Consider the following 17,222-nt stretch of genomic DNA (forward strand, 5'->3'; position numbering starts at 1 on the left):
ATTGAAGACCTATTTGGGCATGTTACATATGTAATTAAGTCATTGTAAAGAGTCTAAAGATCTTCCAAGACCAAGTCCAAGCACCTCCAACAAGTCGACCGTCAATGAAGCAATCAACCTTCACTAAGATCAAGTCAGCCTAGAGTCAATAGCAAGTCGGCCTCCAGTCATGAACAAGAAGCTTATATTACTGGAGGCACTCAACCTCTCTCAAGGAAACTCTTCACACTTGACACTCGAACACAAGTAAGAGGAAAAGGTGCGAGATAAAAGAGGACGAAAGAAGGGAAGAATATCAAAGTTTTTGGGATCAGTTGTGGGCTACTTCTCTCCACACGTGCAAAGAGATCTAGGGTTTCAATCTGTTGCAGAAAGGCTGAGTTACAGTCACATCAAAGTGTCAAAAGATTGGTGTCAACAAGGTCTAGTTTGAAGGCCGAATTCACTAGGAAAGAAAGGGAGACATAGCGAAGGCAAAGGAGGATAGATCTCTCCATTATCTCCTCTCTCATGTGACCTAGGGTTTTTGAAGCTAGGGCCGAAAAGTTGCAGAAGTTGCAAGTAAGCCGAATTGCAGTAAGGAAGGATGAAGTTGCAGTAAAAGTGTTGCTGAGGTTGAAGTTGAAGTCAAGGAAGAAGCTGCTTTGACTTAAGGGCAAGGGTGACTTGGTCTTGGAGGAATCTTGGTCAAGGGTCTTGGTCTTGGAATTCATCACTTGAAGATTCTATAAGAAGAAGAATTCGTTTGGGTTTTCCTCTCAAGTTGGAGAGGTTTTGGCCCTGGCTGATTGCCTACATTTTGTGTCCCTTGTCTTATGCTTATTTATGATTTGGTAGCTGTTTGATGATAGAAAACATTAACATAATCAAGAGAAAGAAAGAAGCTAATAAAAGACTAAGTAGAGTTGCATCACAGGCAATTACCATTTCTAGAGAAATCAATTCATCCCTTTGCCTTAGATTTCTCAACATATATGGCTTCTTCAAGTCCATAGTGAGACTATTTAATTTTAGATTCAGTCACCCAGAAATTTTGTGCACAGGTTTCTAGACTTCAAGATTTAGAGAATCTGGATTTTGAGGATGTCTGCAGGCCTTGACTTATGACTATAGGACTTTTCTTTCCTTATAAAAATGCTCGGTCTTCCTTCAATAAAATTTATGCTCAGAATGCTTCTTCAACAAGACAGAACTTCAGATAATTGTAGTTGTATGCCCTTGTATGCTAGAGAAGGTAATCACATATACTTTAGATGAAGTATGGCAATACACAGAAGTTTGATAATGACACAGAATTTAGACCCTGATATAGTCTCTATAATTGAGGTGCTCAGATTTTAGATTTCCTCCTTTTTAGGACCAAATTTCTTAGCCATGACTTGTAGCCCTTGTGATCTCCTTTCTACTCTTAAGTAAATGAACCAAGCTCTTATACCATGTTGAGAAATCTAGGGCTTCATATAATTTGATTCTTCAACTTGATTTCTCTTATTATGACATTATCTTGTGATATTTAATTATTAGTTCTTCTGATTTATCTTGTTGTTATCATCAAGACTAATGCCAATCAATAAACAAAGGAGGACAAGATGTAGGCACACAACTAGGGAAAAACCCCTAGGTAGGGGAAAACCCAGTCAAGAACTCTTCCTCAATAGATTCAAATCACAGTGAGACAACCAAGACTCTTGACTTAAACCTCTCCATCCATCAAGTCAACCTTGCTCAGAACCAACACCTGCTAGTCCATTACTTCATAGTTCATCAAGATGCTTACTCATGTAACCTTGGCTTCCTTGTTCTGTAGGAATATGAAACCTTGTTCTTGTAGTCACCTTCTGAAATCATACTTCGGTCCTGTGATTTTCTCTAAAACTTCGGACCTGTGGTTACCCATGAAAACTTCGGATCTGTAATCTTTTGAAACTTCGAATCTGTGGTTTCTTGAAATTTCGGATCCGTGGTTTCCTCCTGAAATTTCAGACCAGTGGATTCCTGCTGAAATTTCGGACCGATGGTTTCCTCTTGAAAACTTCGCTATCCTAAAGATGATCCGAATTTGATAGCCCATACTTCGCTGTCTGCAATGCTCTTTTCTTCATTGTTCTGTAATCCTCCGAGTTACTTGACTTATTCTTCATTTGGTCGAGTTCAATAGGCTATATATAGTTGTTTCTGTCTGTAGTTGAGGCCGACATGAATAATTTGAGGAGCCGACTTGCAGAGGATTAATTTTGAGGCCGACTTGCAAGGAGACCAAGGCCAACTTGATGGAGGAGAGGTAGGACTTTAATTTGACACTCAAATATTTTTCTATCATGTTCCCAAGAAGGGTTTCTTACATCAAACTTTGACTTTGACTTAATAGAAAAATCCTAGAAGCCTACAATGGAGGCTTGACCTATGATCATTGACCCAAGCATGAAATCCATGCTTTAATAAGTCAATTTAATAATGATAATAATTTCTTTTGACAAATATATGACTCAAGTACAATTATGAAGACCGACACTAGTTACATTCTTCAACATTGAGGAAGTAATGGTTTGTAACTTCTTCTGTTGGCTGCCCTGGTCTTGGTCTATACAGTAGGACCAGGGTTATGGTTACCGCTTCCTTCAGTGGTGGCTCTATTGTTGCCAACAATGTTTGAGTTTCCTATGAGTTGAGCCATTAGTTGAGTGAATTGTTGCTGTCCTTGAGCTAACACCCAGACTATTTCTTGTTGCCCTTGAATCAACTGTTGTCCTTGCATTAATATGCCGATCATTTGCTGCTGCCCCTAGAGTATTGCATGTAGTAAGGCGCCAGGATCCTGTTCTCCTTGTCTTTGTCTATCTCCTATGGCTGAACGATGGTTGTTATTCTTTCTCCTTACTGTGATGTTGCTGGTCTTTTTTGGAAGCATACAAGGTTCATGTACTCACACACTGGAAGGATTTTAGCTCTGATACCACTATAATATCCTATGGTAATTTTTGACCTAGGGTTTTTAATAAAATTTATTTTTCTCATTCAATGGTAAAACCAACAACTTATTCAATAACACAATATGATATGATCCACACTAAGTATCACTTTTCATTTATACATGTAGTGAAATTTAGCAAATCAATAGTGAGTTCCAAGTACTACAAAAAGTAACCAATGCCTATATATCAATGACTTGATTCTACTTGTGCACAACTAGTATTCTTTGTAAATTCTGATTAGGAAACTAAATAAAATATCCTTAAATCTGAATCTGCTACAGGAGGCTAATGCTGAGTTACAAGACCCATGGACACCTTCTAATCACCTCTGCAACCTACCTCAGGGCCTGCACCAGTCTTTAACCAAACAAACTTCAAGAATGACATCTTCTGCTGGGAGACTTCTATTATATTACATGATCTTCTGACTGCTTCAGGATAATAATTAGGCCCAGTTTTAGGAGTATCTTCGCACCAGATTACCTCAGACTATTTCCTCAAAGAATTTTGGTGACCTTCCTCAGACTTTGACTTGTGGCTACAAAATACCTCGACTACCTCAGTAACCTCGTTAATTTGCCTTAGAGAGCTTGGGTTGCCTGCCTCAGATGATTTCGAGGGAACCTCATACAGGAGACCTTCGACCTGCGTACAGGAGACCTTGATTGCTTCAGGAAGAACCATTAATATGCCTTAGACAATTTATCAAGCTTCAAGAAAGAACTTCGAGGGTTTGTCTCAATGATTTTTGGCTGTCATAGAGGTTTAGGTCAGTTGGCCTCAAGAATTCTTGCTTAGAGAGATTCGACCTGTTTCAGTGGAACCTTGTCTAGCCTCACATAAGAATTCGTCCAACTTCAAAGTGGCTTGATTTGCTTGTCACACATTCTTCCACAATCTTACATTGCTATATAGAGAAACCCCTGTTACCAGAACAAAGTAGAAAAAAAGAAAATAGAACTAACTAGGGTGGAATCTTTCACCACTGAAATTAGTAGAAGGAAAGGGGTCTTAAAACCCTCAGAGCTATAGCTCAAGAAAACAAATGATCTAATCCAAAATTGATGATGATTTTATAGATTTTCCATGGGCTCCAAAATGAGAGGGGTTGTGGGTGCAACCCCCAATTTTGGTTTTTTTAGCCCCAACTGACCCAACTTTTGCCTAATGTTGCCCCAACATAGGAAAAATTGGGGTTTTATCCCTTTATCGAGAGTTTAGCCTATTGGGTTGGATAGACTATTTTGTTTTCCCTTAAGCTCATCGAATTAAAGAGGACATTATAAATAGTTTGGCAAGGATACAACTTACTGATTTTAGATGGGGTTTAAATTAACACACTTAGGGGATATCAAACTACTTCTATGACAGTTATGCAATGTTTCAAAATTGAAATATTTTTTCTTTCATTGTAAGAAGATGAATCATGCTACTATACATAACAAATATAAATATCATGTCATTTTTTAGGTAAATAAAAGAGAGCATTTATTAATAATACAAAATGTTCAATATTGCAGTCTAATATTGCCACCCCTCAAAATGAGAATTTAGGATTGATGATATTGAGTTGCCTCTTGCTTGACAAAAGGACTGACTTTCATCCCTAATATTGCTAGTCTAGATCAAAATGACATGGCCCAACATACTTTCAATCAATATTGCAAACATTGCGTTGGCAAATATTTATTGAGGGTTCAGAAAACAATTTATTGACAACATTAGAAAAAATATCATAAAAATATTGGCAAACTTAAAAAATACAAAATTATTCTCTTTTTTCCTGAATTTTAAAAATGTATAAAGCAACAATGATATCAAATAAATACAAAGCTACATAAATATGAAAATAAAATTAATATATAAGATATAGAAGATGTCTAGTGATATATCACACATCAAAACTAAATCATGCCCTTAGTCCAGGCTCTTGAGACTCAAAATATCATCAAAAATATGGTAAACATGTCTCATCATCATCAGTCATCTATGATGAAATTAGGTAAATAAACTACCTATTCCCTTTACCCCTTTTACAGGCAAAGGTAATGGGTTTGGCAATAGTTCTTCTTGATGAAGAAGGCCTTGGGGTTGGCTCTAGACTTTGATGTGCTCTAGAAGAAGAAGTAGGAGAAGCTAGACTCTATGCGCTCTACTAGTGCTACTGTTTAAGTCTAATTTGTTGTGTCTGTGTGTGTGTTTGTGAAGGTGTTGGTGCACCCCTAGTGTCAATAACCTCCTCTTGTAAAGGTGGCTACTAACATCCTCCTCTACTGTACTCCTCTTTGCCCACTCCTCTTGTAACCAATCAGGGACCGAGTCCATGACAAGCCTCTCGGTCTTAACCCTCCATGCAATAATGGTGTCAATCCCATCCAACGATATGGCCTTCACGTTAGGGTTTTTTTGAAGCTGCCTCACCCACAATTGGAGATTGTAGTGGATGTAGACCATGTCATTAAGGTGCTAGGATTCCAACTTGTACAAGCGTAAAAAATTATGAAGTTTAATACATAATTTAGAGGGTGATTGGGCATACGATTATAACTTATAATGATTGCAAGATTTAATTTGAAAATTTTTAATTTGTTGCGCTTCTTGGTGTGCATTTTTCCAAATACAATCAAGTTTTGTTCGCATCCTAAAGAGCTACATGTTTGGTGAAGCACCTAAATGGTAGGCTTTTGTAAATTGTGTGCTCTTGAACCATAGATTGTCCACCAAGCATCTACAACAAATAGTAGAAACATAAGAAAAAACATTGAAATTTGAAACAAAGGGAGACAATACATTGAAATTTAAAACAAAATGAAGCTTATTCCACATTTTGGTCTTCCTGTCTTGAACAGCGATGTGAAAACCAAATGTTCTAGTGGCCATCCTATATATTTCCATTTCTTTAGAATTGTCCACTCATTCTCGCGGACTTGCCACCACCCTCTTAACATGTGAGGAATCCATCCATAACCTCATCATCATATTTAAAACCAGAAGAGTAAGAGAATGCGGGGTTGAGGTAAATTGTTGCAGCATGAATGGAGTGATGGAGGGGATTGTTCCTTTGCTCATCATTCACTCTCTAGAGTCCATATCAATAATTGCTTTTCATATTTCTCATTTCCCTTGCCCTCATAATACGCACAGATGGACTCTTTGGTCCTATATATGGCCTCATACGAGTAGCCCATTGTAGGCTTGTCTCCATCAACCAAGCGAAGAACCTTTACCAAAAGTTTACTAATAGTACACACTTATTCCAGTCCTACCGAAAAACACTCTTTGTATGACACTAGCCCAACTATCGCCTCTCGGTCTTGTTTAGTGCTAAATGATAAAGCACGCCACTCATCTAAAAGGAACATTCTCTTCACCTTCGACCTACAAGTTAGGAGAGATTAAAGAGATATGAAGCTAGTGGCAAAACATGTGATTGTAGGATGTGCCATCTCTCTATTATTTGTGAACCTAAGCACAAATGTATGATTATATATAAATTCTGTGATGTTCTTAGCCAATCCAACAATATCTTTCATATAAGCAATTTTGCCCATATCCTTTGAAACCAAATCAATGCAATTTATGGCACAAGGAGTTTGAAACAAGGTTGTGGATACCTTCAAATAGGCAACTTGCCAACAGCCACATAATTAGCAACGTTATTTGTTTTGACTTGGAAAACATTCTGCGGACCTATCCCTTGGATGAACCCATCCAACGTCTCACATAATAATGCCGCATCTTCAACATGTTAGATGCATCAATAGATATAATAAACATTGCCCCCCTTGGACAATCAACGGAGAAATTTGGAAGGGACTTTTCACTTTGGTCAATCCAATTGTCTAACATCAGTGTATCCAGTGACTTCACATGATTCCTTAAGCTCCTCCAATTTACAAATGCCATCAAGTTTTTCATTTGAAGGATAGGTCCACTCAATTTGTCATAGGCAGGGGCTGTGTACCCTGGGCTGAGAATAGGATCATCATCAGAGATAGACTAGTAGATTGAGTTATTCTTGGCAATTCTGAAGGAATGCCACTCCATAGAAAACATCTACCCACAAGCTTGTTTGCTTATTGCTCCCCCTTCATGTTAACCATTGACCTAATTGAAGGTTGGGCACTAGCTATGGTTCTTGGAACAAAATAAGATGACATTGAGGAAGGTGAGGCCAAGGAAAAGTTGTCACTTCTTACCCTCCCAAATCTTGCAACGCGTCCTGCTGCAAGCTCAATTCTTATAGCTTCCCTCTCATCTCTTTTTTAACCCATTTCTTGAAGTGATTTATTGGCAATATCTGTATAAATGTTAGATCTCCCACTAAAATCTAGCAAGAAGATCTAAATAAATGGTAGATCACCCACTAAAATTTGTCAGGAAGAGGAAAAGTGATGGATGTTGCAAAACCTATAAAAATCTCAGTAAAAAACAAAAAGAAAAAAGAAGACACATGTTGAAATTGTTACCCATACTTGCAAATTCAGAAATGGCTGGTGGGATTCAATCCCCCCACTCTGCAATAAACTGTTGATGGCAAATGAAAACACTATATTTCTGGTCCTTTCTTAAAGAAAAATGGTGGAGGCCTCCTTTTTCTCTCTAATCCCTTCAATCTGTTTGGAAATGAGTTAAAAAAGAGTCGATTTTCTAGTTATTACGCAGACTGTCCATGACATTGATGATTTTTCCCACCAACTCATAATTTTTTGATCGCAAATTTTGTAGAATTTTTTTGTTTGCTATAGTTCTTCCCAGTTTCAAGTTTTTGCATAGGTTTAATGCCCAAACCCCATCATAACATGTGAGTTGATATATATGTTAGCATGCATTTAACTCAAAACATCAAAGACTATTCTACTCTTTTGTTTTCACAGCTCATACAAGAAATAAATGCAAGCGCACACAGAAATTTATAGTGATTTGGTCTAATGACCCTGGAAATACCCACAAGGGGAAAACCAGTTCTCAAGGAGTATTTTGATTTCTCAAGGAAATTTATACAGCAGAGAGAAAGTCAAACTTATCTCCCTTTTTGCCTGCAGAAGACACTGCCAGATTACATAGAAATTCGAGTCTCCACACAGTGATAAAACACAGATCTGATTTGCCTTGAATTTTGTGCTTGCTGCCACCCAACAGTGCATAGATTTTCGTGGTAGACAGAGCTGTACTCTTCCAGAATTTTCGTGCCACTCATTTATCTTATCTGCCTCGAGTTTCATGCCTAGGGAGACTTGGAAATGAAGCTGTCTGATCTCTTCCTTAGATTCTCGGCCCAGGATTGTAACTATGGCAGACATTAACAGGTTTGAACAGCTGCTCTTTCACACAAGAAATAAGCAGTCTCTCACTCAGCTACTCCATCAATCAGCACAGGCCCTTTCGCTAGAATCTCGGACTGATTACCACTTAGAACTCCGCTTGAAAACTCCTACAAAGACGGCCTGAAACCTCTGCCCAAAAGTGTCGGGATTCATGGCAGATACTTAGCAGATATTTTGGGCTTGTCTTCTGGCTGTAGCTGCTTCCCCCTTGCAATCTCTGCCTCGCTTCTTGTTCTCCTCTCCTCAAATCTCTTGAGAAAAAATGAGCCTTCTCTTTTCCTTTTTCCCTTTTTGTCTCTCCAGAATATGAGAACCCTAACCCTTATAAATCAAGGGCCGAGATTTTAATCTCAGCCCATGAGATCATTGGATGAGATCAAGTCCCCCACTTGACCTCCTCCCTCATGTGGGCCCCCTCAATTGATGAGCCTCTTAATGTTTTGTACCATGTGCACTTTTTCTCTTATAAAGTCACTTTTAAAACATAAAAGTCACTTTAATAATAGAAACTGTGCTTTTATAATACATGTGACTTTAATAAATTGAAGTACATGGTACATAACTCGTAAAAAGTACTTTGCTCCATGACATTAATAAAATTCATAATGTCACTAGACAAAAGGGTCATTAATGTGTCTTCCTAGGCCAAAAGGATAAATGCACTAGGAAACACCTCCTTAGTACCCTTATTTTCAACAACTTTTCCAAAATTAACATGATATTTTCTCATCAGAAAAAACACAATCTTTTAAGGCAATGTTATCGCCAGCTTACACACATAACTACATATCTTGATGCCCACGATAATATCACGATGTGTGCAACTCTGCTTTCAACAATGTACTTCAAAACAGCCTGGCCTAACTGATTTACCTTTACTTCCAATAGCATACTTCAAAACAACTGGATAAAAAATTTGGGCCTTTAATTGTACAAATCAAGATCAGAGATTTTATAATCACAACTTGACTAGGTCCTGCTTGAAGAATACTATCATATGACAAAAAATGATATTGTTCTGGCCAGACATAACACGAAGACAAAGAACAACTTAAGTGCAAGACATACGGGCAGTGGAATGCACTAAAATAATGGACTTATTTGGTCAGTCAATGAAGGGTAAGTTGTAAAATTCCTTTCACACAAGAATTCATTGCTTCATCCCTTCAAACTCTCGATTCCTGCTTTCTGCAATAGGTATTTCAACATTTTGGTTTGTTAAGCAATGTGCTTCTTCATGGAGACCAACTTCTGTTTTAAAACACTGTCTGAACTTATGTTGGAGCCGGACGGAACAAGTTTCCAGGATTGGAGGATGGTTTCAAGGACTGCTAAATAATAAAAGGTGCCCTAAAATTGGACAGGGAAAGGGGATGACAAAAATATATTAAAATGAAATTGAAAAATTCTAAATATAAAAAATTACAAAATTTCCCCAGAAAACTATCTGGTAATTAAAAGAAATTAAGCATGATACTTATTACTGATCCTGCAAGGATCTGTTTGTATACAAACCGGATACAGATCCATGATGAATCCATCATGGATCCTAGTCTGGATGGATCAAGGGGGCAGGGAGCTGGATCTGGTAGCATGGATTTCTTTTGGAATCATGTTTCATTCACATTCTATCAATGGCTTGACAATATGTTAGGATGCTACTCAAATAAGGAGTGAAGCCGGTTACATCCATGAAAATGATTATGAGAAGTAAGAAGAATTTGTGACTAATATACCCTCCATCTAAGGAATTTAAGACATAAAGTGACATTAATATAAAGTACCTAGTACATGTACCACATAAAGTGTCTTTTACACCATGACTTTAATATAACTCATAAAGTCACATGCCAAAAAGGTGGATTAAAGTGTTTTCCTAGGCAAAAAGGCTAATGCACTAGGAAACACTTCCTTGGTACACTTAATAGTTTTAACACATGACACCTCAAAATTAGAGCTTGGAGAATTGGCTACTTGTCAACTTTTTTTGCATCTATTGTTTAGGTTTTTTACATCTATTGTTTAGGTGGTTTCTCTGGTGCTAACATTAAAATTACAATTTGACTTTAAGTTCCTCCAAGCAGTTTTTGTAATGACATGAATGCTACATATGCTACAGAGGTGGGATAGAACAACATGACACCTCAAAATTAGAACTTGGAGAAATGCCTATCTACCTGTCAATTTTTATCTATTGTTTAGATGGTTTCTCTGGTATTTTTCTTCTTTTAAAAATGACAAGTGCCGATTCAAGTGATGTGTTACCTAATTGAAGAGAATCATCTCACCTCACTAGAAGCATTTCCTCTCAGACTAGAATTTTCTACAGCATGTATGGAGACCAACAGTCTGACAGGAAACTTTCTAATTACAAGAGGTATTTCCTCTCAATCAGGAATTGTCTGTATCATGGAGTTGTGTATCCACTAGTGATTCTGCTTCAAGTGATGTGTTACCTACTTGAAGGGAAACTTCTCATCTCACTAGAAACATTTCCTGTCAGACTAGAATTTTCTACAGCATGTATGGAGACAACAGTCTGACAGGAAACTTTCTAATTACAAGAAGTATCTCCTCTCAATCAGGAATTGTCTGTATCATGGAGTTGTGTATCCACTAGTGATTCTGCTGCTACAATTCTGTGGTGGTTCAGAACCTTGATTATCACTCTAATGAAGGCAATATCAGGTTCCCTTACCTAAACCATCACACGGACTTCTTGAAAACTTATCTATCTGCATTTAATTTGGTTCTTGTGGCCATGCCTTAGCTAAGATGCCTTCTTAATACTTCAGATAACTCCCTAACATCTTTGTTGATTTTAGCAATCATCGGGAATTGCTTTTCTTTTTCTAATTCCAATCTCATGCCACTAATCCTTAGATGGAGGGTATATTAAAAACCTTAATGTATTGCTTTTTCCCTTGTTATGTTCTTACCATCATTAATGTTGCAAGCCCCCCTTTTTTCATTTGAGAAAGGTTCTAAGGCCATTAGTTTTACTTTGATGTGCGGTGTATGATTAAGCACATATTTGCTTTCAGGAACTCGTCACTTTTCCTTTCTATGTGCATTATCTAACGTTGGTTGTTTTCTAGATATTGCCAAGTGCTTTATTATATTAGTTTAAGCCAATTATATCTTATGTGCAGGCTAAAAGGCAAAACAGACCAGGTGATACGGCTAAATTTAGTGCACAGTTGGCAGCTTTAGGTTTAAGAATTGTTCATGTAACAGCGGATGGAAACTGCTTTTTCAGGTCTGTTGACTGTCTAACTTTTTGTGCTAATTGAAGTGTCAAAACCAGTTTTGTCTTTATATATATATATAGTTTATTTTTAATTTTTTTTGTTATAAATATTTTCTGTTTTTATTTTATTTTATTTTATTCTTAAGCCTGTGCACAAGTATGGAGGCCAGACACCTGCCTCTGGCAGGCGTAACTTTTGTACTTTCTCTCTTTTGCAGAGCTATTGCAGATCAGCTGGAAGGTGATGAAGAAGAGTACACAAAATATCGTCAGATGGTTGTAGAATACATTATGGTATATGTTCTAATTGGATTTTGTTTGTAGGATTTTTATTGGCTTTGTTTTTTGTAAGCCATTCTCTGAAGTGTCGTTGGAAGCCCCACATTCAACAATTGTGTCATAATTGATTAATCTGTGTAGTTGTGTTGCATCAGATGATCATACTATTACGGCAGATCATATATAAGATAGATTGATATCTGTCATATTTGTTGGCAACCATGTAGAGGGAATGCTTTATACAGAACTAAATTGTGATGTGAGTGAGTGATGCTTTGCATAAAGGTAGATACATTATACTAGAAACACAGTGAGTTTTTGATATCCATTGAGAGTGAGGTGATCTCTCTTGGATCTTTCAGGTTTCTGTAAACAAAGGAATAATTACCCTGTTCTGGAAGGGGCATTCTTAGGTCCACTCAGGAATTTTGTGTGGGTTGATTTTTATTTTTACAGATGGAAGGATTCCTTGTTAGGTTTTTATGATGTTTGCCCAAAATATGGAATCCTTCCATCTACAAAAGCTACATGTTCTTGTCATTTATGATGTCCTATATTTTATTGTCACATTGATTGAAGACTTCATGATATTTGATGCTGTACATCTTGCTATCAATTTAAGAATCCAAATTCAACAGAAGAAATAATAATCATTTCTTCTTTAGTCAGACCAGTTGTAGAGCACACTGATGTTTAGTCCTTTCCTTTTCTCCTTTCAAGGCTGTTCTAACCATGGCAATTCTTAAAACTATTACGAAAATCTTTCCCATTTAGCTCAGTCTACAGCATCCAAACAAACTCAACAGAAGAAATAGTATTTTTTTCTTCTTTAGTCATATCTGTTCTAGAGCACACTAACATTTACCCAAATTTACTTAGTATTGAACATGTTACATATTTGTCTCTCCTAATTATCAGTGTGACATTTTGTACATCATGGATTTAGAACATCATAATTGATGTTGCGTCTTTGACAAACATGACAATATTTAAGTAGTAGGAAATAACTATATTGGAAAATGAACATTATATTTCATTACACAACAATAAATAATACTTCAAGTTTTCATCATGGAGCCCATGTGTAAGTGTCCAGGTTATTGATCCCTACATATGCTAGCATATCAACCTTTGGTTCCAACCTAAGAGGAATTGACATCTTTCTTGAAAATGCTAATTCTGTCTGAAATTTGAACAACCATGTAGAGGGAATGCTTTATACAGAACTAAATTGTGATGTGAGTGAGTGATGCTTTGCATAAAGGTAGATACATTATACTAGAAACACATTGAGTTTTTGATATCCATTGAGAGTGAGGTGATCTCTCTTGGATCTTTCAGGTTTCTGTAAACAAAGGAATAATTACCCTGTTCTGGAAGGGGCATTCTTAGGTCCACTCAGGAATTTTGTGTGGGTTGATTTTTATTTTTACAGATGGAAGGATTCCCTGTTAGGTTTTTATGATGTTTGCCCAAAATATGGAATCCTTCCATCTACAAAAGCTACATGTTCTTGTCATTTATGATGTCCTATATTTTATTGTCACATTGATTGAAGACTTCATGATATTTGATGCTGTACATCTTGCTATCAATTTAAGAATCCAAATTCAACAGAAGAAATAATAATCATTTCTTCTTTAGTCAGACCAGTTGTAGAGCACACTGATGTTTAGTCCTTTCCTTTTATCCTTTCAAGGCTGTTCTAACCATGGCAATTCTTAAAACTATTACGAAAATCTTTCCCATTTAGCTCAGTCTACAGCATCCAAACAAACTCAACAGAAGAAATAGTATTTTTTTCTTCTTTAGTCATATCTGTTCTAGAGCACACTAACATTTACCCAAATTTACTTAGTATTGAACATGTTACATATTTGTCTCTCCTAATTATCAGTGTGACATTTTGTACATCATGGATTTAGAACATCATAATTGATGTTGCGTCTTTGACAAACATGACAATATTTAAGTAGTAGGAAATAATTATATTGGAAAATGAACATTATATTTCATTACACAACAATAAATAATACTTCAAGTTTTCATCATGGAGCCCATGTGTAAGTGTCCAGGTTATTGATCCCTACATATGCTAGCATATCAACCTTTGGTTCCAACCTAAGAGGAATTGACATCTTTCTTGAAAATGCTAATTCTGTCTGAAATCTGAACAACCGACTTTGATCTAGTACTTGTCATTTCCTCTACAACAAATGGGTTAGTTGCACCATTAAAGGTTATGTAATACCACCTTTTTCATAAAGAGGACATGCTTGTGAGTCTAATGATGTCCCTAATGCTTCTTCCTGCCTATCAAACCATCTAGTTGTTCTCAAAATAGACCTGTTTCCAATGAAAGGGAAATAAAGAGAATGTTTTTTTCTAAAATAATCCATATCTAGAAAGCTCTTGTAATTTTACAGCTCCACATAACATGCATAATAGTTCAAGCTTTTCAGCAAATCATGTGACAACAACTGCTAAGTCTCAAGTGATGGAACCCATCTTTAGCTGCAAAATTGTTATTGAGGACAAACCTATGTTGAATTATACTTGTATGCTCTAATATCTCTTCAGGTTCTAGAGTCTAGTCTACGAGACCAAGAGATAGACCAAAAACCCAAATCTGAAATGGTTTTACAGACCAAAATATGGATTCATTTTTGGTATATGATCTATATCAAAACCAAATCTATGGATGATTTGATATTGGTACTTCATTGGGGGGGGGGGGGGGAGGTGCGGGGAGGGTCTCTCCTTTCAGGGTTGCAGGTGACTAGAGGTATTCAGAGAGTTGCTGAAATTAGGGAGGCAGTGACGCTCAATATAAATCTCAATAGATTAAAGGAGTGAAGATGCGCTTCGAGAACTAACACTGTCTACATCTAGACTACTCTAGTAGGCAGTCCTCTTTGAAGAGCAAAAGACCAAATAAGGCTATCACTCTTGTGTAGTAGTTGAGTCTTCTAGGCTGCTAATCCTATGAAGGAAAAAGACAACCTAAAAATGGCTCTGAAGGCATAAAGGATGGGCATCAAAGTCAGCTTGAACAATGGCTTATGGGATAGTTTGCAAACAATAGATCATACCTTGGACCATGATAGGTTGGACTTTTTCCACACATGACTAATCAAGCCCCAAACTTGAGTGCCATAAAGAATGGCTTACTTGATGATGTTAAGAAGATGCATCTTTCTTGGAATGTCTTGAAAATGCAAATGGAAACATTGCTCAAGCACAAATATATATGCATACCCTATTTTAAGCTGAGGTTGGGAAGTACGTCTTATGTTGAATCTAGCGCTGTGAATTCGATCACCAATTAAGTGTACATTATAGTGATCTCCACCTCATGTCCTTCCACGAAGAAATAGAAATTAGAAAACTTTCTTAGAGGTATTGAAGATCTTAATCTTATCCTGCTAAGTTTCACTGACATTTCTCTGTGGTCACAAAAACTAACGGGGCTGTCCAACTACTTTGTAGGCCCTTGGGGGAGAACCATGTCAACCACCATCACACGGAGTATAATTAAGATGTGGTGTAGAAGACAACTGTCATTAACATGAGTGTTCTCCTTGGGATATGCTTCAAGCTCATCGATCTTAATCCCAAATAATGTTGGTGATAAGGGGTAACCCTGCGTCTTGACCCCAATGGTGCTCTGTTGAAAATAATAGCGAGAAAGGTTACTTGAATCGTGCCTTATTTCAAGGAGCCTCAATGAGTTTCTCCTTAAGCATGCACGAGTTCCTATGAATTAGGAGCTAATTCCTAAAAATAGGACGAGTTCCTAAACTTTAGGGTGAATTTCTAAAAGTTAGGAGTGCAAGAAGCAGTTGACTAGTGCTAATTAGTGGAAGGACGAGTTTATTCTCTTCTACTGGGAGTTATTTTGGGTAAAGGACGAGTTGATTGAGTCAGTCTCCAAAATTATAGAAAGGACGTGTCAACACAAGCGGCGAGCTTTTGTTAACTAGTCAATCAACAGCTCGACTTTCCTCAAATAGAACTTGCTAGTAATAGCCTAATTGAAGTGCTTATAAGGAGGAACAAAGGCACAATTTGAACATTGTCTTGTGAGCGCAAGTTCGTGAGACAAGACAATAGAGCTCACAGGTTTCTGAGAAGGTTGCACAGGTTTATATGTGGAGCTTGTGAGAGAAAGGACGTATAAGAGGAGCTTATGCGAGTATTGAAGAAGACAAGCAGATCAGGGGTCTTGCAGATAGGTTTAGCTTAGTACAAGCAGAGGGAATCAAATTGTATTCTCTATTGAAACAAGGTGTATTTGTAAAAGATCTATTGCTCTAATTTCTTCAATAAAATTCTTAAACAAGCAGAGGGTTTTCCCAGTTGGGTTCCCCAGAAAAAAGTGTGTTTTGCTACTGTGTTATATCTGATACAGGTTGTTACTATCATGTACCAAGGCTTAGAACAAGTTTTCCCGTCAACCTATATAAGTTTCTCTCTCTAACCCCAATGGCCATTGCTGTGTCCGAGTTAGACTCCTCTAGAAAAAGGAGCGCCTTCCCATTCTTGAATATGACTTGATATTCTCTCTCCTCGGTTACCAAGACTGAGAGTAAGTTCTTCTTCAATCCTAGTACAAATAGCTTGTCCTCGGCTTCTAACATCCTTCCTGACTCTAGTTGGAACTTACTAGTTCCATCCCCCTTTATCGCATACTTGGTATCATTTACAAGCTCCACATAATAATCTGAGTCACTCTCCATTAGATTGCTAAATAGCTACCATGCCTCTGCCATATGACATGATGCACCACTATCCAAGTACCAAGTACTCCTTGTGATGGTGTTGGTAGATAGACATGACACTAATGAGGAGTCCTCCCTAAATTTTGCTGCAAACTAATTAAGCAGAACCTTTGTTGATGCTGCTGTCTGTTGTGACTTCCCCTTCCCCTTCTTCTCTGGACACTGTGATGCATAGTGTCACTTGTGGCAAATGAAACACTTGAGCTTGCTCAAGTCCTCCTTGTTTCGTTGAGAGATCGCCCCCTCATTGTCACCCCTAGAACCCTTTCCTTTTCCCTTCTTGGCCATACCAACCAAGGCTAGGTTCTCTTCTCCATCTTCTTGCCTTCTAGCTTTGGATTCCTCTTGAGTTTCTTCCTGGATGCAGTCATCCAAAAGCCTTTTCCAATTGGGAAGTTTTTCTTGGGCCAGATTCCTTTGACAAATGGTTACCATGACTTGGTAAAACCATTCAGTTCCACGTTCACGAGCTCTATGTCCTCCACTTTCTCTCCAATGGTTGCAGTTGATCCCATGTCTTAGTGATCCTCATGAAGTAATTGGTAATGTTATTAGATCTTGACATCTAGATGGATTTGAGCTTCTTTCTCAAGATCATCTTTCTGTTCATGTT

General features: G+C 37.4%; 1 protein-coding gene across 3 annotated transcripts in view; it reads left to right on the plus strand.

The window, feature by feature from the left end:
* Positions 1 to 17,222, plus strand: part of LOC149250686 (SEC-C motif-containing protein / OTU-like cysteine protease family protein) — a 111,128-nt gene that overhangs the window by 31,292 nt on the left and 62,614 nt on the right. For 2 of the 3 annotated variants that reach the window (XM_089459184.1, XM_089459185.1), the window contains exons 2-3: positions 11,452 to 11,558; positions 11,768 to 11,843. In XM_089459184.1, coding sequence (XP_089315310.1) covers positions 11,452 to 11,558; positions 11,768 to 11,843 — 183 coding nt within the window. Of the gene's footprint in view, positions 1 to 11,451; positions 11,559 to 11,736; positions 11,844 to 17,222 lie in introns of all 3 variants that reach the window. The other variant, XM_089459186.1, reaches the window with a different exon arrangement.

This window comes from Pinus tabuliformis, chromosome 7 (assembly GCF_031772625.1).
Source record: "Pinus tabuliformis cultivar Carrire ecotype Pingquan chromosome 7, CPIR1, whole genome shotgun sequence".
In the NCBI taxonomy this organism is placed as follows: Eukaryota; Viridiplantae; Streptophyta; class Pinopsida; order Pinales; family Pinaceae; genus Pinus; species Pinus tabuliformis.